The sequence below is a fragment of the Atta cephalotes genome, assembly GCF_000143395.1.
Source record: "Atta cephalotes unplaced genomic scaffold scaffold00008, whole genome shotgun sequence".
Classification (NCBI taxonomy): domain Eukaryota; kingdom Metazoa; phylum Arthropoda; class Insecta; order Hymenoptera; family Formicidae; genus Atta; species Atta cephalotes.
Window position 1 is genome coordinate 493442 of NW_012130072.1, and position 23076 is coordinate 516517.

The 23076-nt window shown below is 30.0% G+C and overlaps 7 protein-coding genes across 7 annotated transcripts; 2 read left to right on the forward strand and 5 right to left on the reverse strand.

Annotated features, from left to right (window-relative positions):
• Nucleotides 1-1844: 1844 nt before the first annotated feature.
• LOC105627066 (sorting nexin-14-like) lies at nt 1845-5516 on the reverse strand. Its single transcript, XM_012208345.1, has 10 exons — nt 5434-5516; nt 5274-5366; nt 5078-5228; nt 4604-4987; nt 4175-4490; nt 3900-4055; nt 3695-3819; nt 3488-3546; nt 2326-3170; nt 1845-2251 (listed from the first exon to the last, which is right to left on the reverse strand). The coding sequence occupies exons 1-10, from the start codon at nt 5514-5516 to the stop codon at nt 1845-1847; spliced, it is 2619 nt and encodes an 872-aa protein (XP_012063735.1).
• A 477-nt stretch (nt 5517-5993) lies between these two features.
• LOC105627065 (guanine nucleotide-binding protein subunit beta-like protein 1) lies at nt 5994-7635 on the forward strand. Its single transcript, XM_012208344.1, has 4 exons — nt 5994-6137; nt 6526-6704; nt 6783-7116; nt 7203-7635. Exons 1-4 carry the CDS (start codon nt 5994-5996, stop codon nt 7509-7511), a joined length of 966 nt encoding a protein of 321 aa, XP_012063734.1. The 3' UTR covers nt 7512-7635.
• Nucleotides 7636-7747: 112 nt separating this feature from the next.
• LOC105627313 (tyrosine--tRNA ligase, mitochondrial) lies at nt 7748-9311 on the reverse strand. Its single transcript, XM_012208599.1, has 3 exons — nt 9172-9311; nt 8163-9061; nt 7748-8097 (listed from the first exon to the last, which is right to left on the reverse strand). The coding sequence occupies exons 1-3, from the start codon at nt 9309-9311 to the stop codon at nt 7748-7750; spliced, it is 1389 nt and encodes a 462-aa protein (XP_012063989.1).
• A 669-nt stretch (nt 9312-9980) lies between these two features.
• On the reverse strand, nt 9981-12784 carry LOC105627067 (rac GTPase-activating protein 1-like). Its single transcript, XM_012208346.1, has 10 exons — nt 12703-12784; nt 12244-12446; nt 12016-12167; nt 11529-11940; nt 11271-11440; nt 11035-11161; nt 10725-10957; nt 10364-10649; nt 10121-10293; nt 9981-10044 (listed from the first exon to the last, which is right to left on the reverse strand). Exons 1-10 carry the CDS (start codon nt 12782-12784, stop codon nt 9981-9983), a joined length of 1902 nt encoding a protein of 633 aa, XP_012063736.1.
• A 1089-nt stretch (nt 12785-13873) lies between these two features.
• LOC105627314 (coiled-coil domain-containing protein 115-like) lies at nt 13874-14374 on the reverse strand. Its single transcript, XM_012208600.1, has one exon. The coding sequence runs from the start codon at nt 14372-14374 to the stop codon at nt 13874-13876; it is 501 nt and encodes a 166-aa protein (XP_012063990.1).
• A 1014-nt stretch (nt 14375-15388) lies between these two features.
• Nucleotides 15389-17069, forward strand: LOC105627069. Its single transcript, XM_012208348.1, has 5 exons — nt 15389-15498; nt 15671-15721; nt 15794-15922; nt 16000-16213; nt 16287-17069. The coding sequence occupies exons 1-5, from the start codon at nt 15389-15391 to the stop codon at nt 17067-17069; spliced, it is 1287 nt and encodes a 428-aa protein (XP_012063738.1).
• An 875-nt stretch (nt 17070-17944) lies between these two features.
• Nucleotides 17945-19302, reverse strand: LOC105627068 (protein transport protein SFT2). The gene is made up of 3 exons (XM_012208347.1): nt 19111-19302; nt 18307-18458; nt 17945-18212 (listed from the first exon to the last, which is right to left on the reverse strand). Exons 1-3 carry the CDS (start codon nt 19300-19302, stop codon nt 17945-17947), a joined length of 612 nt encoding a protein of 203 aa, XP_012063737.1.
• Between the last annotated feature and the right edge of the window lie 3774 nt (nt 19303-23076).

The following is a 23076-nucleotide window of genomic DNA, read 5'->3' on the forward strand; positions in this document are numbered from 1 at the left end:
TATATATATATATATATATATATATATATATATATATATATATATATACACATATATATACATCATCGCAAAATATCACATATTGAATAATACAATAAATCGAAATAAGCAAGTCTATTTATTGTACATTCCCTAGTTAAAAATCACACTGAAGTAACTGTTACGGAAACCATCTGAATCGAGCGACGGTGATGAAACATTCTACTTAATCTAATTCACAAGAATTTATTGATTTATATATTATTCATTAAATGCCCTTTTTTGGTTTACGTATGCTAAAGTGAATAAATTCTATCTTATTTTATTTATTAAAAATATACAAATCCATTATTAAATCTCCGTGCTGTGTAAAACATGGAGATAACAAGAACTTACACCTCCCCTGCAAGGTTCATCGCAGCGACGTTCCTGTGCAAACTTCCTCGTCCTTGTTCCTCTCGCTGAACACGTCATCGTCCCTCGCTCACATTTCTTCGGACTTGCTCCACCAGCCAGTCTGCCGCTGCTGTGTCCTCTTTCCCCTCATCATTCTTTGCACTCGCTCTACTCTCCCCTCACATCGTTCCGCTTTTCACTCGCTTGCCTGCGAACGGTGGTCCCCAATCCTATTCCGTCGTTCATTCTCGACGTCTTTTCGGAGAACCGAAATCAATCCGGGGCTTCCCGGAGAATTCTTGGGCAATCAGTTTTAGCGATTATACTGGAGACGGAAGTCACGTTACCGTGACTTTACAATTGTTTTTTCACGATAATAAAAGACGAATGTATTACCGAAAAGCAAACGTAAAGTCATATTCTAGAATGTTGCAATTGTCACTTAGTAGTTATCAATTTCGAGAATATATAGATATGGAAATTGGAAGGAGGTCAATGAAAGTGTTGCCATAAATTCAAATCTTAGCGAATAAAAATTTCACGTGATATAAAGAACTTTATACTTTTTCTGATACAAAACAATTATTACGTTTTTACACATTAGAGTATTTATTAAAAATTATTACGTAATGATATGGTTCACTCTCGATAACATTACATATATTATCAATATTATTAACTTTTGGAAAATCCTTGAAACTTTATCTGCATACAATGTTTGAATTATTTTGAGATTATCAGTTGTTTTGCAAACTATAAGAATTTGTACATAAAATAATTTTAATCGATAAAAGTAAATTACATAAATATTTTGTATCATGTATATTATACCATAAATATATATAATAAAATATGTATAATATAATATATATAATATAAATATATATAAGCATAAAATTCATAAATTAAAGATATTTGCTACCTTTTTATATTATATTACTACTGTTCAACAAAAATCGTCAAAGAAAGCATCGTATCTATATTTTTAACAGGCGATCAAATTTACAGAAGAGAATGATCTTATCGTCTACCAATCTATCAGAATACAATGAACATGGTTTTTACCGATTAGACATCACGTGATGGAGAACGCGGTTTATTTAAATATATGACTCATTACAATGAATTTTACTTATTACGCATACCATTATTTTTTATCATGCAAAAATGTGTTATCGTGCAAAAATCATCTATTCCAATGATTTATCTGCTATCATAGTGAATTTTATTATTTACGTATTACGTTTATTATTTTTTTTTATCGCGTGCAAGAATATTTATTATTATCGCTTTCGGTTTTATATGTACGGTTTTATATGTAATACTTTTTGATAGAGCTCAATAAGAATTTTTATTTACAAAGTTATTATGTTACATGTACAAGAAGAAACGTATGTACGTAAATTTTATAGAGAATTAACACTATATACAATATTTATTTTTATGGTCGTCAAAAAACGATCCTGATGTTATGCAGTCACTTCTGGGAAAAGATTCACTAGGAGATGATCTAGTAAAAGATATGCTAGATGTTTATTGAATGGTGCGTTTTGTAAAGGATCTAAGAGAGAATTCATCAGATTGTTCCAAGGCCTGGGGAATATCATTAACCACCATAAAGAATGTAGTCCCTCTTTCGCCGTTTCGTAATAACTTCGACATTTTCCTTGCGAGGGAAAGTCTCTCATATAATTCTTACCCACTATTTTCGCATGTAGAAGCTTAACAACGATGGAAGCGCGACCACCACTTAGAAGCTTAACTAAAGTGTTGTAGAATATTGCGTTTACATAAGGGTCTATTCTTTTACGCAATAAAAAGGCCAACATCCAGAAGAGTCGTGAAATAATCGAAGGTAAACTTAGTAGACTATCGACTGTAACATAATAACATTATTTTCAACAATCATAGATAATCATGAACGCATATAATATAAAAAAGATAACTTACGAGCTTCTATAATGCACAAACTTGCACCTTTCATGTGATCACGCTGTGGTAAACTGCACGGAAAATTTTGGAAAGTAACTGGTAGATCTAGATTATTGCCGAATACGTCATCTATCAGCTTTCTTCCTTTGCTCTCCATTTCAGAGAGATGCTCGCTCGATGGCTCGACACCCATATCCATGTGTTCATACTTCGTGTATGTAGAAGCTAAGAAAGTACTCATGAATTTATCGAGATGCTGTCCCTTCTCCTTCCGCAATCTATAAGCCATGCTCTGGTAAAGGATGCCAATGTCGGGCGTGCTATAATTCGCGAAGTACGGTTTCAAGTTCGGCGTCGTAAGAAAGGTGTAAAGGAGTTCGCTACTTCTTAACATCGGTTTAGACAGCAACTTCTGCAGAAACTCCTCGTAACGTTGACGATTAGGGGTTGCGAGGGGCAAGTGTGGATTTTTGCGCGACGGTAATGGTGAATCATTTAACTCCTTGTCACCATGGAATTCGATAAGCCGTGTTCGCAACGTATAAAAATCTTGATCTTGTCGCAAGACTGTCCACGATTTAGCTTCCGCAACGCTATGAATGGCAATCATGTAAATTGGTTGCGTGCCACCGCCGTCTACATGAGGAACAGCAACTCGCCACGTTGTTAAGTCGCGATTACTCTTATCGCCGAAGCCTTTGATTTCGTTATATGCTCGAGATGTGCAATCTACTTCTTCAACTGGATAGACGTCTTGTAATTGAAACGGAGTACCATCGATTGCAGTCGTACGTAAAACGCCATCGACCTTGCCCACTTGATTATTGAATCGCATAGGAGGAGTAGATGTACCTCCTCTCACACTATAATCAAATATATGTATTCATACAATTATTATAATTATTAAAATTTTATTGAAAACTAGCATATGTAAATTATGTTTAAATTTATAAAATATATATAGTGTCTATTTTATTTATATTCATTGAAAAACAGTCTTAAGAAATTGCCATTTGTTCTATTTCATACATATAAACTATAATATAGTAAGTATAGTTGTACAACTTATATATACAATTAAAAAAATAAGTGATCATGAAAATAGCAAAATTAAAGTGTTCAAAAATAACATTTCTAAAGAATTTAGAAATATGGATGTGTGTACATTTTAGGAGCTTACTTAGCTGCTGTAGTAGGTTTTGTTTGTTCAGACAAATGACCACACAAGAGTTTATATAACTAAAACATACAGCACATAAATACTTATTATTAGAATCTAAAATTTCACTATTAAAGATTTAATATATTAAGGATTAATATTTAATGTATTCAAAATTTTAAATAGAATGTAATAGGGGAAGAAAAATAAAGATAAAATGTCATTTACTTGATAACTATGATGGAATGATGGCAAACAAGTACTTTCTAAGAGTGCATATGCTTCTTGATGAGCTTGATAAAAGGGTCGTGATGTTCGTAGTTCTTGAATTTTTTCTGGTCCACCTTCTAATACTGGAAATAAACATGTATATGTATGTAGATATATTTTTTTTGAAATTGAAATTATTTATTTTTATAAATTTATAAATTACTTTGTCGTATGCCTTTTGATATATGCAATGGTAAATATAAATATTCTGAACCATCAGGATCAAGGTATACCGTGTGCATATTCCGAACATCTATGTATAAATTTTTTTCAGCAGTAGTCGACATTTCTGGATTTAACATACGTTTGCTGAGATCATCTAAAAGTAAATAAAATAAATTATAATATATATATAATATGTATATATAATATATATTACATATATTATTGTATTAAAAAATTTTATATTAAATTATATCAAAAATTTAATGTATATACCAATATCTAAACAAAATTGAAGAAGATTCATAGGTCCTGATTCTTTGATGTGTTGCATAAACATATATAACAGTTCAGGATCATTTAAAATTTCATTTAAAGATGGTTTGAAGCAACTGTGTGTGATATGTGAATGCATTGCTGGAAGTGTCACCCAGGATTGGAGTATTGGTACAGTAATAGTCTCTGCAGTGTTAGATAGAGTAGTCTCACGATGAGTGGATAATGTCACTAGCATATTTATATTTTCTGGATCTGCTAGTGCATCAATTGCTGGCAATAGCACCCAATTTGCCAAAATTTCTCGAAGTATTACCTAAAAGTCATCACATATAAATTAAAAGAAGCTTGTGTCTACATAATCTTTCAAATTCATAAATATACATGCTACATAATAAAAGCTAGAATTTTGAAAGAACATATCATTACTTTATTATTTGTTGAGACATGTATGGCAGGTAATAAATGTGGTAACAGTGCAGTGACTAGACCCCGTAAATAATTCAACTCAGCTTCTCTTGAATACGCAGCTGGATGAATTTTAGAACTCAAACAACTCCCGATGTAATCTTGGGGCATTTCAACTTCAGATATGGGCATTTTGAGTAATGCTTTCCAATCTTGAGCGTGTTGTATGGCCACGGGAATCAGGCCATCAAAAACGAGAGTTGCTGTGTCTGCACGTAATAATCGAATGGTAATATTCTTTGCTGCTGTTGTTATAGCTAAACGTAGTTGTTGTATGAAAGCTTCATTAGCTGAAATATCCGAGTACCAAGTATGGACATACATTTGGAGTAACTCTTCCAGAAGCTACAAGATAACAGATTTATATACCTTTTGCTAACAAATACAGAATGTGACAGTAAATTATGCATAAATGTATAATTAATTATTAATTACTTGCTCTAATGCATAATCAAAGTCTTTTGGTACTTTGACTTTGGTCGAATGCGGCAACAATTTATGCCTTTTGCAAGTATTCTTGCTGCAGACGCTACATGAATCCTTAATTTCATATCTTACAATAAACTTGTCACTTATAATATTGAATCTCGTCAGCAAACCATAAACGCGTTGTTCATTTATAATATTATACCTCGTCAGTAAACTGTCAACATATTGTACTAACTGAACAGCATAAAAACTGGCAATCACGTAAATACTAACCACAATGAACACCCACAGAATGCTATAAAAAAATTAAGAATAATTTCACATATGTGAATTCATATACATTATTGACAAATGTTATTTACCTATTAAACACAATCACAATAAATGCGACAAGCAAAATAATAATCGCTGATGTTGCAGCACTAAAAGAATACAAATCCTGCATTTTGTTGAACAGTGATGTTACAGAAAACAGTTTTATGTTAGTAAAACATTCTTCGTTATCACAAAGTCATTTTTTAATCAAAGAAGATGTTTCCTTTATTTTCTCGATATAATATTCATAAAGTTGTCTTTTTGATTGCTTTAACAGTTTCAAGTGACGACTCTACACCAGTCTACACCTCTACACTCTCTATAGTTACAGTTATTTACAGCGCTCTGATAAGTATTCTGAAATTCAAATACAATAAGTAATTAGTGGATTGCGACAGAAGAAAACAAAGAATAACGCGGAGAAAGAGTCGACTTTATTTTATATTTTCGTGTGATGATTCAAGAGCGGATTGAGAAACTTTTTGTCATCAGAACAATGATGAGATAACCTATATATTGCGTATAGATGCATTATCTTGATATGTCGGATATATTATAGACTCTCTTGGATTTTGTATATTTTAATAAAAAAAACAAGATTGCAACAATGTCGAGACCTCCGGATCCAAAATTTCTATTGCGTGGCGACATGGATGAAAATGTGCATAGTTTATTGTTTTCGATTAACTCTGATGTCGAGCATCTCTATGCTGGTGATGGAAAAGGCATAATACACATTTGGGATTTAAAGGTAAATACTTGTTTTTTTTTAATTATAACAATTTAAATAATTTTTTAAATAATTAGATTTAATCTTTCGGTACTGTCAATTCAACTTTGTTTATGTTACATCTGCAAATTTAGATTATTTTTATTAAAATAAATTTAGTATTCATTCTTTTTTATAGAAATTATTTTGATTCTTTGAAATTAAAATTAGTGTCTTTTAATCGACAATATTAAAGGGATCTGACACACTTAGTATCAGTATAACTGTGTTACAGATTTTGGTATCAGCTCAGAGAATTATTTAATAAAAATTCATACAACATGAGAGAAGAATATTCTATTCTTAACATAAACATGCAGAAAAAACATTGAAATTTGTTAAAAAGAATTTAATTCTTTTTATGTTGTAGACAAACAGGATAAAATATCAATTATCAGATGGATGTAGTCCATGTTTTAATTTACACATAACTAACAAGACTGACTTAATAGTGCAACGAAGACATGGAATAATTGATGTGTACAAAATGAATGAATCAAACTGGATACTAGACAAAAGCATCAATTATGAATATTGCAGTTTTTGCAGGTATGTAACAAATAAATCTGTTATAAGTATATTAATAAATAAGTCTGTTAAAATTAACATGAATATTTTGTATCACAGATCTCAATTATTACCCGAGAACGATGCAGTACTGATTCCATTTGACTGTTCTGTAGTAAGAACATTATCATTAAAAACATTCAAACTAGAATCGACATTAGATCCATCCAAACTGTCCTATAGTAATAAATTAGGTACTGTAATGGCAATGAAATCATTGATGGATGTGAATGGTTTCGTTCTAGTTGCTTACGAGGGTGGGCAACTATTATTATGGGATATGAGAAAGAATGATGTTCTTAGTTCTCTTACTGTGGAACAATATCCAATGACTTTCGATTTTGATGCTTCGTTGATGCAAGGCATCCTTGGCAGTGCGTCAGAGAAATTGGAGGTACATTACAAAAAATTGATTTTCATAACTCTGTCTAAAAAGATATATGAGTTTGGTGTTGATAAATTATGTTTACAAATTTTTAGATTTTCGAGATGTTGCCGAATCATACTTTATCTCACAAATATATGAGATCTTTGGAGCATGTTAATGGCATATCCATTCTTTCTGTAAGACCAGATAAAAAAATTGTCACGGTTGGATGTTGGGACGGACGTATGATGTTGTTCTCTTGGAAAAAATTACGTCCACTTGCGATATTAAAAGAACATAAAGCAAGTGTATATGACATTGTTTATTCACAATGTAAAGTCGAGGCCTACGATACTAAATGTTTAATGGCAGCGACTGGCAAAGATGGTTACATATCTATGTGGGATATATATAATAATTAGGAAAATCACAAAATGTAAATACATTTTGTACATATGAACAAAGCGAGGAATATAAAAATATTTATATTGTATATACATATATAGTTTATTGTAAATTATCTAATAAAAGTTTTCCATAACAATATATATTCGTGTGTATTAAAAGAGGAGATTGTTGCATTTATAATCATTATATGAACTTTTAGAGTATTAAAATATTGTTTATTGTACAACTGTATATATGTTTTTATATGATCTTATTGCCATCGAACTATATGATACGTCTTTTTACCAACTCTCAGCAATGATAGATTATTGCTTAGTATATGAATGCCAGGTACAATTACCTCATTTAAATTAGTAATTTTTTGATAATTTACATAAAATCCACCTGCTGTTATGATTCGTTCAGCATCATGATCAGTTTTAAAGCATTTTACTTTTTTTATTAGCTCGTATATGGTAATTCCTGGTTCAGATAAGACATCTACTATAGTTGCGCCTTCAAACACATCTGTTAGTTCCGATGCATTTAATCTTACAAATGATTCAATTGATTTATCATACAATGCTGCAGATGCACGCTTTGCAGCCAATAGTCCATCCTCTGAAAAAAAAATTACAGTATGTAATAAATAACAACAAAATGACATAATTTTTTATAAAAATTACCTCCATGTACTAAAAGTGTAACTTGCTCCGCTAATAATTTCTGTGCTCTTCGCTGTTCTGGATTATTTATATGATTCTTCACAATTTCAGTAATTTTATTCAACGGTATAAATGTGAATAGTTTTAAGAATTTTTCAACATCGGAGTCTTTAGCTCTGATGAAATATTGATACAGTTGAAAGCTTGAGGATTTTATTGGAGACAACCATACTGCATTCAAAAGAGACTTCCCAAATTTCTTTCCACCTTCAGCTGTTATGAGCGGTAACGTTATACCATAAACTTCTTTTCGCATACTTTTCGTGATCAGGTCGTATCCAGACATAATATTACCCATCTGATCACTACCACCAATTTGGAAGCGACACTTGTAATTTTTCATCAATTGAAGCCAATCATATGCTTGGAATATTTGATATGTGAATTCAGTGAAACTCATCCCTGTCTCAGAATTTAATCTTGCTTGGACAGAAGATCTACCCAACATTGTACCCATTCGAAAATACTTTCCAATATTTTTGATAAATTCAATGATATTTACATTTGCATACCAATCCAAATTGTTTACTATAATTAGAGGCTTCAGTGCCGTTTTCTTATTTTTCCAAAAATAATATCTATGATTATTAAATATGGTCTCTATGTTCTTTGTAATAGACTTGATGTTTTCTTCAATTACATATCTTTCTATTTCAATGCGTTCAGATTTTCTATGACTAGGATCACCTATTAAACCAGTAGCTCCACCAACTAGAGCTATAACTTGATGTCCTGCTCTCTGCCAATGTAAAAGATTCATCAGAATGAGTAAATTGCCAATATGTAAACTGTCTGCTGTTGGATCAAAGCCAGCATAAACACATTGGGATGATTTGTTCAGTAAATCTACTATTTCATTTCTATTAAAAAAATATATAAGATATATAAATTGATATAAATATTAAGAGACAACGCATTATAAAAATTTTTATAACATTAAGTAACAGAAAAAATAATTCAGTATACTTACGTACTAGTATCGGGAAATATATCCTCGTACATGCCCCTTTCGTGAAGCTTCAATATATTTCTGCTGCAGTAAAATCTGCATTTGTCAAAATTAACATTTCTGATGGTGGAGCTGAACCTTAATAAAGAACGCACGCTCATTTTGCTATATATTTGTAACTTTAAAAATAACAATTATCTTTGAACTTCAGAGAAATCAAATTTCGTTATGAAATTTCTACATACAAATATGCGAACGTAAATTCATACGATCATAATATTCGCAATTTAAGTTTACAATGTCGATGCCAACCTCAAATAATGCGCCATCTGCCGCTCTGCAGTCTGCTTCTAACCTATGACACAGTGAACATATATAATACATACATAGATGTTAGTGCGAATAAATTGAATAACAATATTAACTATTTATTTGAAATATTAATTAGATTTTGTGTTGATTTTATTTAAATATCAGTAATAAAATAAAAGCTTAAAATAATTATTACATGTGTTAAAAAAAATCTTATGAGATTGGACATATAAATATTAAATTTACATATTAAAATAAATTAATTAATTCCTTCTAAGGAGTACTTATTAATTAATTTAAAAGAGGGAAAGTGTTGTAATTTAATAATTAAATTAGATTAAGATTAAAATTAAATTAGATTATTGATTTGCTTTAAGATATAAATATAAATCAAGATGTTTATTGCATTTATTTTAGTATATTTACAAAAGAATACATATAAGCATGTTAAATATTAGGCCAAACAATTCTGTGTATAAATTGTTATAATATAACAAATGTATAAACTTGCTTATATATTAGTATCCTATTCTAGATGGCGGTGTAGCAAAGTATTTCTTGTTTCTCCTCATAAAAGTGCGGCTGTAAATACAAAATATAAAATATGAAATATAAAATAAGGAAAATATATAGCAATTATTATTTGTGCGATACTCACCTAGAAGCGACAGGAGTGAAGAAACCGCGAGAGATACTACGCTTGAGAAGTGATTCCGTGGATGGCGTATGTTTCAATTCTCCCGGTTTTGGGGTAGAAGTGCAATTCGAATTTGTAGGGTTTACATAAGTTGCCCAATAATCGGATGGAATTTGAAGTAAACTCTCTACTATCTAGAACGTGAAATATATTACGTTATATTTCAGTATCAGTCATAATGGTGCATTTAAAAATTTTTCTTACCGCAACTTGATGCTGAATATCACTGATAGATGGTTCCTTGGAAATGTAACCGACTAAAGTTGGTCCAAAGACCTTGGCGAGATTACTAATAGGCATCTTACATTCAGCACTACTCGATACTCTCTGTAAATGTAATATCAAAAAGGCTAAAGTATCGCGATTTGGTTGTGGCAATTCTGATATTGCTTGATAAAGAGCGGCGTCAGCATCCTGTTTATCCGTCTTTTGTGTCGCACGTATAAAGTCTCCCAACAAACCGACAGTGATCAACGGTTCACGTAAGTTTCTATAAAATATGAATTCAAATATATATATATGTATATATTGCATCCCCTTTTAGAATATATTTCGGGTGACATACCTAAGAAAATCTTTTAAGGTAGAACAGATGGTCGTAATATCGACGTTAGAAAGATTTGGAGCGCCTTTGCCTTTCAAAAACTTCTCCAGGAGACATTTGACCTCTACTTTTGCTCCGTTCACTCTGTATAATCCCTGCTCGTTCATTCCGCGTAATTCAACTTCGTTAATGCAGTGAACTACTATGGAAGGTACCATTGGTGGTGTTATAGGTGTGTAATCAGCTATAGTACCCTATACATGAAAATAGCATTTAGTGAAGATATTGACGAAAAATGTTTTGACGTAGAAATTATAATAACGATACTCACAGGTATACCACGTAATGTAGGTGTATTTCCTGTTGGAACACATGGTAGTGGTACTAAACTTTTACACTCTGTATGAGCTGTAGCTCTACAATCTCTGCATTTTTGTAGCGTATTTCCAAATCGAATTCTATTAGTAAATGAAAAGACATTAAGATTTTTTTTCTTATCCATAGCAAATCTTATGAAATTAATTACAAGCTTTTTAATATGTTCATGTAGTAGTTGAATAACATTACTTTTTCCCACAATGTGTGCAGATTTCCGGCCTAAGTATAGTTTTTGCTACAAAATGATGACTTCTAGACATTTTTAAATTCATGGTATAGCCACCAATATTTGGACTTGGTTTATAAACGTCCTCCGAATCTGAAGTTGATGTAAGAATATCAGCCTTTGGTGCTGATGGCTAAAAATAAAAAAAATCATTCCTCCTATTAATTATAGACATACACTTTAAATGTAAAGCAATTAAATTATATGATTTAGTAACGTACTGCTGTATCAATTGGCATTTTGTTTACATCTAAATGCGATAATTTTGATTTATTGTGTTCTGTACTACTTTTACGTCGTTTGCGTGAATTATGCAGGAGAATCTGGGGATCAGCATTTTCATCACCAGGTATAGCCTCGATCGTGGATGATGCAGTAATTGTACCATCCTTTGGCATAACTACAGTAGTAGTCGCTACTATTTTATCAGAGGAATTTAATTCTGTAGCTTTGTGCAATGTACTGCGATGAGGTTTCTTGGAATATTCACTACTGGGGCGATGCTCTTTCCATTCTCGCCTTTTCTGATTTTGCAAAATAGCACTGGTCTCAAAGTCATCATCTGATCTTGATAAACAATTAAGGTCACTCAATAATGAGCCAGTGGAATTCAATTCCGCTATTGTGTTAAGTCTAAAATAATATGAATAATATAACATTGTCATACAATCCAATGTATCTTTGAGTATAAATTGAGATTATATTTACTTGTCAATCGGTACATCTTGAATATGTGTGTTACTTTGACGTTGATTCATTGAAGTATTATTAAGAAACTGTAATTTCTCTCTAGTTTCATGATTCAGATTTTTCCCTCTATCATTAAACAGTAAATCTCTGGCTGTATCAATTTGTTCCTTCTGAAAAAGATGTAAATATGAATAGTTGATTTAAAAAAGTTAAAGTATTCTTAGAAATAAAAGAAGTATCAGTTACTAAATAATCTCTATGATCCTCGACATCACGACGTTTACGATTCTCTTCTTCCAAATTTCTTCTTGCGTGACGCAATTTTCTCTCAAGACCTGCGATTTCAGCATGAGCCTTATCCAAAGCTGAATGAAGTCGTTGACATTCTTGCACTGATGCCAGCCATTTCTGTCTCATCTCCTCTTGATTTAAAGCGAATCGTAGGAATTCTATATAAAGCAATGTTGAAACAATACATTTATATCTACGTGTATCTATAATAGATTTCTTTTTACAGCTTAATTATGTACACCGTTTTTAAAATGAAATAGGTATACAGATTTAAATTCGCTAAACGAAAAAGTTTCAGTGTAGTCCAGTGTAGCAAACAAATTTTATAATTATTTTAGAAAAGTCGATTAAGGTTATCGCAAGGAAATAAATAATAGCTGCAATAATATCGATCATATATGATTATTAACGAACCTTCTTCGCAGGCCCCATTTAGCAAGACGTTTGTACATCTCACCAGCTCGTCGTAAGTTGCTAAAAGTGACAACGACATCATTCTTATACTTTTTTGTTGTTTCTTCCGTGAACTATCACTCTGCTGACATGTTATCGGCCTGTAACATTCAGCAATCTGTCGTGATCAATAGTAACTAGTTCTCCCTGATAGTACACACAAACAGTTTAATAGATTCAATGAAATATTCGAGCGGTTGAAATCATACAGATAACATGGTACGCGACGCCCGTCGGAGTTCGGAGTTTTGAAAATCGCCCCTTTTCTAACCGTTAAGTTGATAGAGACGACCTCTGCTGGAGAAAATGCGAATTATTTCCACCATGATTTCATGATGCTGCCAACCCTCAAGATTTTAATTTCTAATCGATCAAATAATTATAATCTTTTTGTTCTGATTGCAAATTATATTGATTATAATTTAATCATTTAGATAAATCTGATTTTAGTTTATTTTGTCTAATTAAATTCTAATTTCTAATTAATTGATATATATATTTTAATAAATTATATTTTTTACTTCATAAACAAATTCAGATTTTTTTTTATATCTGATTAAGAGATTTAAATGTACACGCTTATAATTATATTAATATAATGAAATTCAGTATATTTTTATTATTCTTCTGATAAATATCTTAAACATTTTTTAGTAATATGATTCTTAGAACGTCAATATGATAGTGTTGTATATAGGAAAGAAAATAAAAAATATATATAATTATATATAAACAAAATTCGATATATATTAAATCTAGTCAATTTTACATATATTTATATACATTAGAATAGATATTTTATAACTGGTGTGTATAATTTTAATATCTAACATGTTATACATATATTTAAAAAATTAATATATTATAGGATCGTGTGTGTGTGTGTGTGTATGTGTGTGTAATAATACAAACTATAGAAATCAAAGCCTTTAAACAGTTGGATCTTAATGTTCTGCTCTAGCATTTAAAGGCTTTGATAATTTTTTTAATCAAAATACTTAATTATTATCATGAATCCAATTTGTACGTAACTTAGTATTCATTACTTCTATAGATGTTAAATTTTAATTAGATATATAACAGAAAAACAGGCAATAAACAAAGGTTTTTAGAAATTATTAAAAAAACTTTCTTAAATATCATTTGGAGAACATGAACTATCTTTTTCAATACATAATGTTTTAAGCTTGGAGAGTACGGAAATAAGCTCTGCCTGTGTATTTGCTATCTTTGCAGCAAGATAGATGGATTCCTGAAAACGCTTCTGACTGTTTTTCAAGTTTTGTGGAACCAATACACCAAACCATTTTATAGGATCTTTCGGTCCATCTGCGTCATCGCTTAATTTTTTAAAACTGATGTCAAAACATGGCTCAATCATATCATTATCTTCATTTATTGTTTTAGTCTCTAAATCAAACAAGGATGTCACTGTATCTTCATTATTTGGAACTTGTAACATACTGATATTTTCCTTTCCACGAATATATTTTGCTTTTGCCAGCTCAATGTGACCATCCTTCAGCAATGTTTCCATTTGAATATTTCCATGAACTTTTTCTTCTATTAGTTCTAATTTACGTAACATTAATTCATCAATCTCTTCCGATAAAACATCTACGTTTTTACTCATCCTGTAATCGATAATTATCGCCACAAAAATTTTAACAGTATATGCACGATGAAATTTTATCTGAAAGCAAAATATCGAAGATTATATATAAAACATGAAACATTATTGATGAACAAACATTCATTTATTATTAAAGAAATAAATATAAAAGATAGGTAATTTAAAGAGGTACAGCTATTATTTTAAAATATCTAATTTTATCAATATTGGAGGTGAGAGAACTAAACTAATTCCCAAAAATACATATTTTATGTATTATACATATTTTATCTATCTTACATCATATCAAACAACTTACATTATTATTTAAAAATATTGTCTTAACCTATCTTGAAAGTAACATTTCAAATATCTTATTTTATAAACGAATTCAATTTGTTTCTCCAATCTTTTGTATTCCTTGAAAGAGGTTCAACCAAACTTTCACATTATATTTATTTAAAAAATCAAGATATTAAGATTATTCTCGACTATTTTCGAGATATTGTTGTATTTGCAGAAGCACTTTTATAATAGCAAATGAAATCTCTATCACTTCTCGCTCTCATCTGGATTGCAAATAATTTTATTTATTATTTTAAATAAATCGGTTTTAAAAAGTCAATTACAAGATTTGGTTCTTTAACAGCTTTTTTACTTTCGTAGAAAATAAGTCAAAAAAGTATCAAACAAAATACTTCTTTTACGAGACAAAATTATAGTAGTCTGTATGTATGTTTCTGCACTGACTGCACCACAAATGAAGTGCAAAGTGAATGTGCTTCGGTCGAGTAGTCGAGTATTGCAAAATTTTAGCAAAATTCGACGAAATTAATTGACTTTCAGACTTTTTAAAAGAAAGAATATAAAAGATAAGAAAGATATAAAAGATAAGAAAAATTGGAAAGTAAAAATATATTAGAATTTGAATAATGAAGTATTATAACCTCAAGAGAAAACTAAAGGTGATCAACCGATCGAAATAAACCCTGTATTTTTTTGAGGAATATTAACAAGTATTACATAAACATAAACATGACTACACCTGTATTAACAAAAAAGCAGCAGAGGCACAGCTTATCAGCTAAAACTGGGCCTATCAAGGGTTTGCGGAATATTTTGGCACAACCTACTCAGAATTTCTGGTATTTTCACATGATATTAATTTTGGAGCATTTTCCATCTGTTTTAATAATTTGATGTAACAGTATTAAATATTTAATCAAAGATGAACATTTATTTATAAACATTGTTGAAGCTAACATTTTACTAAAGATGATTGCAGTTTGTACTTATTTTTGCAAAATGCTTTTTTAGGCCAATTGTTAATGTAGATCAATATCCGGAGTTGATGACAAACTTAAATACGTAAGTATGTGATTTAAAACATAAATAATTTTAAAAAATATCATTTTTAATCATTGTGGAAATGTTTTATAGGATATTACCATCAATAAAAAAATCTAATCATAAAATCCCTAAGGATATACTTAAAAACCTAACAAAAAAAGATCGTGCATTAGTTAGAAAAAAAATGTTAGAAGAGGCACCTCCAAAACCAGATATACTGTAAGTACCCTTTGTATTTATTATATAGTTGTAAATAATTTAAAATTTAGCTATTTTATCTGATTTATAAATTTTAGGAAATTCATGGTTATAGGTATTAATGAAGTGACTCGAGCCTTAGAAAAGGATAATATATGTAGCATCTTATTAGATGCTAATACTGACCCGCTTATATTAATAAAACATATTATTTCCATGGCAATAAACAAAAAAATACCTGTTCTAATGCTGCCTATGTTGAGAACAATCATAAAAGAAAAAGGATTTCCCTCAAGAGTTCTTGCTTTAAAGGTAACATATTAATATTTTATCATTTTAAACATATTTTTGTAGATATTTCTTAGAGATTTATTATTTCTTACAGCAAGAGGTAATGCAATGTCCAAATAATGTTTGCTATCCAATATACAAATCGATAACAGAAGCTTTTAAAGACTTCGAGTTACCAGAATGCTTGCTTCAATGTTATAAACCAGATGAAGTACCTGATAAAAGCGCAATATGTAAAACAGAAATCACAGATAAGGATTCTGATACAAAGCCAAATATTTCTAAGCCAGAAAAATCTGTTGCAGTATTTGCAGATGTGTATAAATACAGATCTTCACGAGATGAAAGAGTTTTCTTACCACCAACAATCAACAAAAGTTCTCAACTCTCTCAAACACTATCAGATAACTTTATTTCTTCAGACAGTGATCCTGATACTGTCAATGATAAAAATTGTGCAATTATATCGAAGAATGAGAAATATGTAAATATCGGAAAGAAAGAAAAATATTTACTAATATCCGAAAATATAGAAGAGAATCAGTCTTTTAATGAATTAAAATTAATAAAAAATAAAGCAGATTCAACGGAACAAACAAACATATTAAATTCTCAAATCTCTCAAAAATCAGATGATTTTATTCCTTTAAACAATGATTTTGATTCTGTCATCGATAAAAATTATGCAAGTACATCGAAGAATGAGAGATATGTAAATATCGGCAAGAAAACAAAACGTACACTGAAGTCTAAAAATACAGATGATGTATTAAAAAGATTCAGAAATGAACCTAATTATTTGTCATTAAAAATAAAATGTGTACAAGGAAATAAGAAACGAAAAAAAGCAACTAAATTTGCTAAGAAAAAAGGATAGAAGCACTTGACAGTTTAGTAGTAGAATAATTGTTTAGCAAGAAAAAATCTGAGTATAATTCTTAATATTATTCCGCATGTGATACAGGATTTTGAATGGAAAAATATTCTATTGTGATGAATACAAGAATCAAAAATATAAATTATCCTAAGATACAACGTAATATTGGAAATAAAGAATTGGTTTTGAAAATCCAAATAACAATTACAATTCGTTTTCTAATCTAAGGTGATTAAATATAATTTTTGTCTTATTTCATGTTAGAAAATTGTCAATAAACATTGTATTTGATACTCAACTAGTTAATAAATAAATTTCAATATTTGGAGCTGAAATTCATGCTTTAGCTTCAAACATTGGAATTTAGTTGTTAACTTTCTAATTGAGTATCAAAAATAAATTCTATATAAAAAGAAAAATAGAACAAAAAATATGTATAGTAATAAAAATATATTTTAAATTATTACATTATATACAAGAATTAACCCTATCTTTTTCATTATCAATTTACTTATACTAATAAACAGAATTGTATTTATTAATATAAGTAATACAATTCAATCAAAAAAATTCTACTAATAATAAATTGTAATAAAAATATAGTAACCCCCTCATTTTTACGCATATAAATTATACATAGTATAAGAGTATATAAATTGTGTGTTGAATGTATGAAAACGAATTCAAATTAGTTTTCTCTGTATTAATTTTAATAACTAGATATTAAATAAATGATAATTCATTTAATATCCATATTTTTCTCAATATAAATTTTATGTGATGCTTTAAAAAAATTTCCAAAAGATGGAGATATTGTTTTTCTTTTTATTATTATAAAACAGCAAAATATATCCTAAGCACAGTAATATCATCTTTCACACAGGTAAACTTGATTTTACAGACGATCTAAACACTCTTGTAAAGAACATAAGGCCAGTTGTACCTCCTGGTATATGACTTATTAAAAAGGACAATGTAGCTATCAACTGTAAAATAGCACATAATATTGTCAAAGGAGTCGATTGCAAATGCAGAGCAAAGTAAAGTGTGCCTGTTAATGTTGCAAAGTACAATATGGTAAAGTACTTCTTCTCAGCTAGGAATAATGATTTCATATAACTTGATCCCCACAAAAAACAAAAGCTAGAAGAAATCTTTTATTAGAAATATAATATTCTTCTCATATATATATTCATAGATATATCTCGTATTATTTTTTAAATATTTATATATGTACCTCATTAGAAAGAAGAGACTTCCTAAGGAATAAAGGAGAGCAAATTTTCTTGCTTTAAGTAATAATACAGGAATATAAATCGCTGATAGACAAAAGCATAATAAGCCCAGAAGAAAACACACAGCGAAAGATATGAGTCTTTGTGTTCTCGTCTAACAAAGTAAAAAAATCTTTTATAAAAAGGTCCAATATTCAAAGTCATTGATATAGATTTTATTCAACAAGAATTATAGCATAAAGTTTTCTAATCTATTTAATTTATATTTATTTATTTATATTTTTAAATATATTGATAAGAAATAGATGTTTTTATTGATAACAATGGATGATTTTTAACAAATTTACATAAATAAATGTTGATTAAATTTGATTTCACAATTTTCCTATAGAAATACAAAAATATTTCAATTACAGGAACGTAAAAAATATCAGCTACAATATTACATATATCACAAATAAAGTTTGACTAAATTCAAATTAATCAGCGATTAATTCAGTAAAATTTATCAGAGCACTAATTTCTATCATATAATTTGTTGGCACTAGTCTAATTTTTTTCCCATGTTTATAATATGATAAAAAAATCGAGTTTTACATTTACAAAATACTACAGATATTTACTTGACAGATTAATCGTTTGATTGAAAATGAATTTAGAGAGACAATGCCTTAAACTTTTAATGTTTAAGTTTGACATTACTGCTTTGCATTAATATTTTTTGAGTTAATCAGAATTTTTAAGAATTTAGTCAACATCAGTGCAAACATTTGTCGAGTTGTTAAGGTTATGAGACAATGCCGTACCATAGCAGGACAACATTCTCTTTGCGATTTTTGGACCCATCCTGCGTTCTCCTCCGTCTCGTCGGTACTTTTTCTGAACCATTTGCCAAAGTTCGCTTTCGATATCGCTACCGATGGAATGGCGATTTTATATTGTTTTTCATTTTTGTTACTGAGGAGATATTCGTTCAGCTCCTTATTCAGATCAGCCATTTTGACATATCGCGCTATTGAAATTGTAAACAATGAAAGTTATCGATTGTAAGAGAGAAATCGTTTTTATCAACGATAAGTATATGTTTAATTAGTAAACTGTTTTATCGACTACTGCGACTTACTTTATCGATCGTATGCAGTTCGATCGATTATACATCCGTCAAGGAGCTGAATGAACGAGATATAAAAATCGATTGGACACAAATAGCGTTTGAATACAAAATTGAATACAAATTGAATACAAATAGCGTTTTCTTTTGGAATACACTGGGTGCAATATCTCGCATTGCATTACATGTAAGTGCTACACTACACTCAGTTACACTACACTGGAGTGGTGCACACTATGATGTACACTACATCATTATTGCGCTAAAATCCTGTTCTCGCTTGACTTCCATTTTCAAATTTTAAATGTCACACCCCATACAGCAGATTGAAGCAATATTGCTGCAATGTTGCAATATTGCAGATTCCAATATAACATTGTAGAGATGTAAATTAACAATACGCAAAATGTCAGTAATATGCCTGTAGTATTCCAGAAACGTTGCAAAACTGTAATTCTTTAATTGTTACAATAATAATATAAAAATATAATTTTTTTCTAATATTTATGTAGTACAGTTTTTTAGTTTAACAACCGTTTATGATATAATAATTAATATATTTAAATTAAAAAATGTATTAATTCTATTATTCGACGGCCATTAAGTTTTATATTTATTTTAAATATGTATAATATCGAATTGTATAATATCGAATTTGGTATCAATGCATCTTTATCAGATAAATAATTAAGCTGCTAAAAAACGATTTATCGAAATCGTTTATTAATTCATTAATTATGTAATCGATGATGTATTTGTATGTCTGATGAACGCAAGAATAAACCCGAACTTTATTGATAAATTTCATGCTATCATTTTTTAATCGATTTCAATTGATTCAGAGTGGCTTCGAATTAAAAAGAATCACTGCGATTAACTTAATCCATGATTAATTCACTAAGCGACTGTATTATTATGTTAATGTGGGTAATATTTGTAGTTTGTTCGGGGCACATACATACATGCTTTATCCTTAGGAATAAATTTATTTTTCAAAATTTACCTTCAAAATTAATACTATACTTATTGGAATATTTTAAGGTTTTATCATGAAAAAAATTGATTTATAGAAAGCACATATTACTAGAAATGCGATTTGTAAAAAAATTAAAGTTAGTGAGATATATGTACAGAAAATGGTTTTTATTTTAGAGTCTTCGTAAGAAATTTATTCAAATACATTACATTGCAATATTGCTGGAACATTTCGTTGCAATATAACAAAAAACGGACATCTTAACATTATTGGAATCTTGCAGCAATGATTTAGCAATGTTTCGCAATCACCATGCAATATTGCAATGTTTCAATGAAATTATTCTGCAATGTTTCTGCAATCTTTCTGTGCTGTTCTATATGGATACTACACCGTCTCTTTGAGATGGTGTAGCAAAATTCTACTTTGTGCATAAAATTTGCACTATACCGTAGTCAAGGAAATACGATACGAATGAGTTCGCTTATCGCCGACCATTGAAACACGGTACACTGTCTGAGTGTTGCCATTAGTGGGCGATAGCGCAGCCAAGAGAAAACGCTAAAGATAGTCAGACAAATTACATTTATATGATCTATTTCATTGGTTTCTACTTTGGCGGAAAAATGTTGCTGAAATTATTCTACGTTTTGAACTAACTACTTTTCAACACAATTTCAGCATTTTAAAAAAGTTTCAGTTTAATTTCAGCGATTTTTAGCTGAAAAATTCATTTTTGATAAAATTTGATAAAATTTCAGAAAAATTTTAGCAAAATTTTTAGACAAATTTCAGCAAGAATTTCAGAGAAATTTCGGTTGGATTTCAATGATTTTTCAGTATGTTAGCTGAAAAATTCACTTTCAGTGAAATTTCAGCAAATTTTCAGCAATTTTGCTGAAATGTTCCAAAACGTGGAATAATTTCAGTGAAACTTTTTCGAGAATATCCAAGATATTCTCCATATATCTATGATGTGATCTCTTCAAATGCTTCGAAGCTTTTAATTGATCAATTGAAAGAAAGAATTTTACTAATTGATCAATTAAAAAATATTTCGAAGCATTTGTAGCTTCAAGTGATCCTAATCATTCGTAAATTCGATTTTTAGTCATAAATTCATATTTATATTTTAAACTTGATTGTAAAGAGAGCTTTACTTTCACTGTTCTGAATATAAAAAAAATATTTTATTTTTATTAGTAATTTTTAATTGTGGCAAACTGTTGCGACAATCGATTAGATAAATACTCTAAGTTAGAATGTATTATTATCAAGTTTAATTATATTGTATCCCTGTAGTTGTTCACACAATTTACAATTTCATAAAAAAGTTTAAATTTATTAAATTCGTTTTTTTAAATATAATGCGAATATATAGTATGTATATTTCAAATATTATTCAAGTTAGAGAAAATTATAGATATATATATATAATTACTTAAAGAGTAGATCAATTAATACGTGGATGCGAGACGTAAATGACCATTCCGTGCTTCGCGTGAATAAAATACCACGATGGGTTTTCAAACTTACATTTATTTAAACAAATCAACATTGACCTCATATTTACGGATTGTATACTGTATTTGTTGCACAGAGGATGCACCTTTCTATACGCGAGATCTACGCATCTCGCGACGCGTCGAATTGTTTGATAAATCAAACGGTCGGGGACAAGGGGGAGGGAAGGAGAGGGGAGAAGGGCCAGGGAATTGGACTGAGAATTGTACTGATAGAATAATTATAACGAGATTAGAAGAGCTAGAACCGGACTAGAAACAAGTCTCACATTATCACAATGTAATATCGCGTTAGAGAGCATTACTTATAATAATCGTAATAAATATAATAATAATAATAATGTCGTTCATTTGAAGAGGAATGATACTAATAGGCGCAAACGTAACAATATAGTTCGGGAACTCAGACAACATATCGATCACACCCGAAATACAATACACATGCTACGAATATCGTTAATAATTCCCAGGTTCCGCTTATCCGTCATATATATTTTTTTTTCTTGTCTTTTACTGCTAAATACGTACTGCTCACGGCCGCTTGATCTCTCGATTATACGATACATAGGATGAGACTGCTAATTATTCAACATGAAGATCTCTAAACTTATTTTCACATGCGTAGCGAAATGAATTCACCCTGGGAGGGATTGAGATGACTGTCAATTGTCAATTGCATACTTAATCGCGAAACTCCGTATATGTAAGCTCAAAGAAAATATAAATGAGCGTAAAGTACCGTGGTGAACCATTTGTTCGTTTCAATTTAACTCGCGATGAATTCGACAACTACGAGTTCTCGTCTCGCCGATTCTATTCGTATAATTCTGTCGTAACGAATCTTCGAAGGGTCACGAGAAATTCCTTTGAAAATAGCTTTCAAAGCGAAAAAAAAACAATTTGCCAAATCTAATCCTTTATTATCCTCCTTTGCTACTTACTTGTCGAAGTAGAAAGCAAAAGAAGAGGCATTTGAGAAATCTTTCCTCTCGTTCGCCACATTTTTTTTATGTATACACGGATTTACGCAACTAAGCGTACGTATTCGAGTATGCTTGTATACATTGTCATTTTCTCTCTCTCATTTCCTCTCTCACTCTTCTCTCTCTCTCTCTCTCTCTCTCTCTCTCTCTCTCTCTCTCTCTCTCTCTCTCTCTCTCTC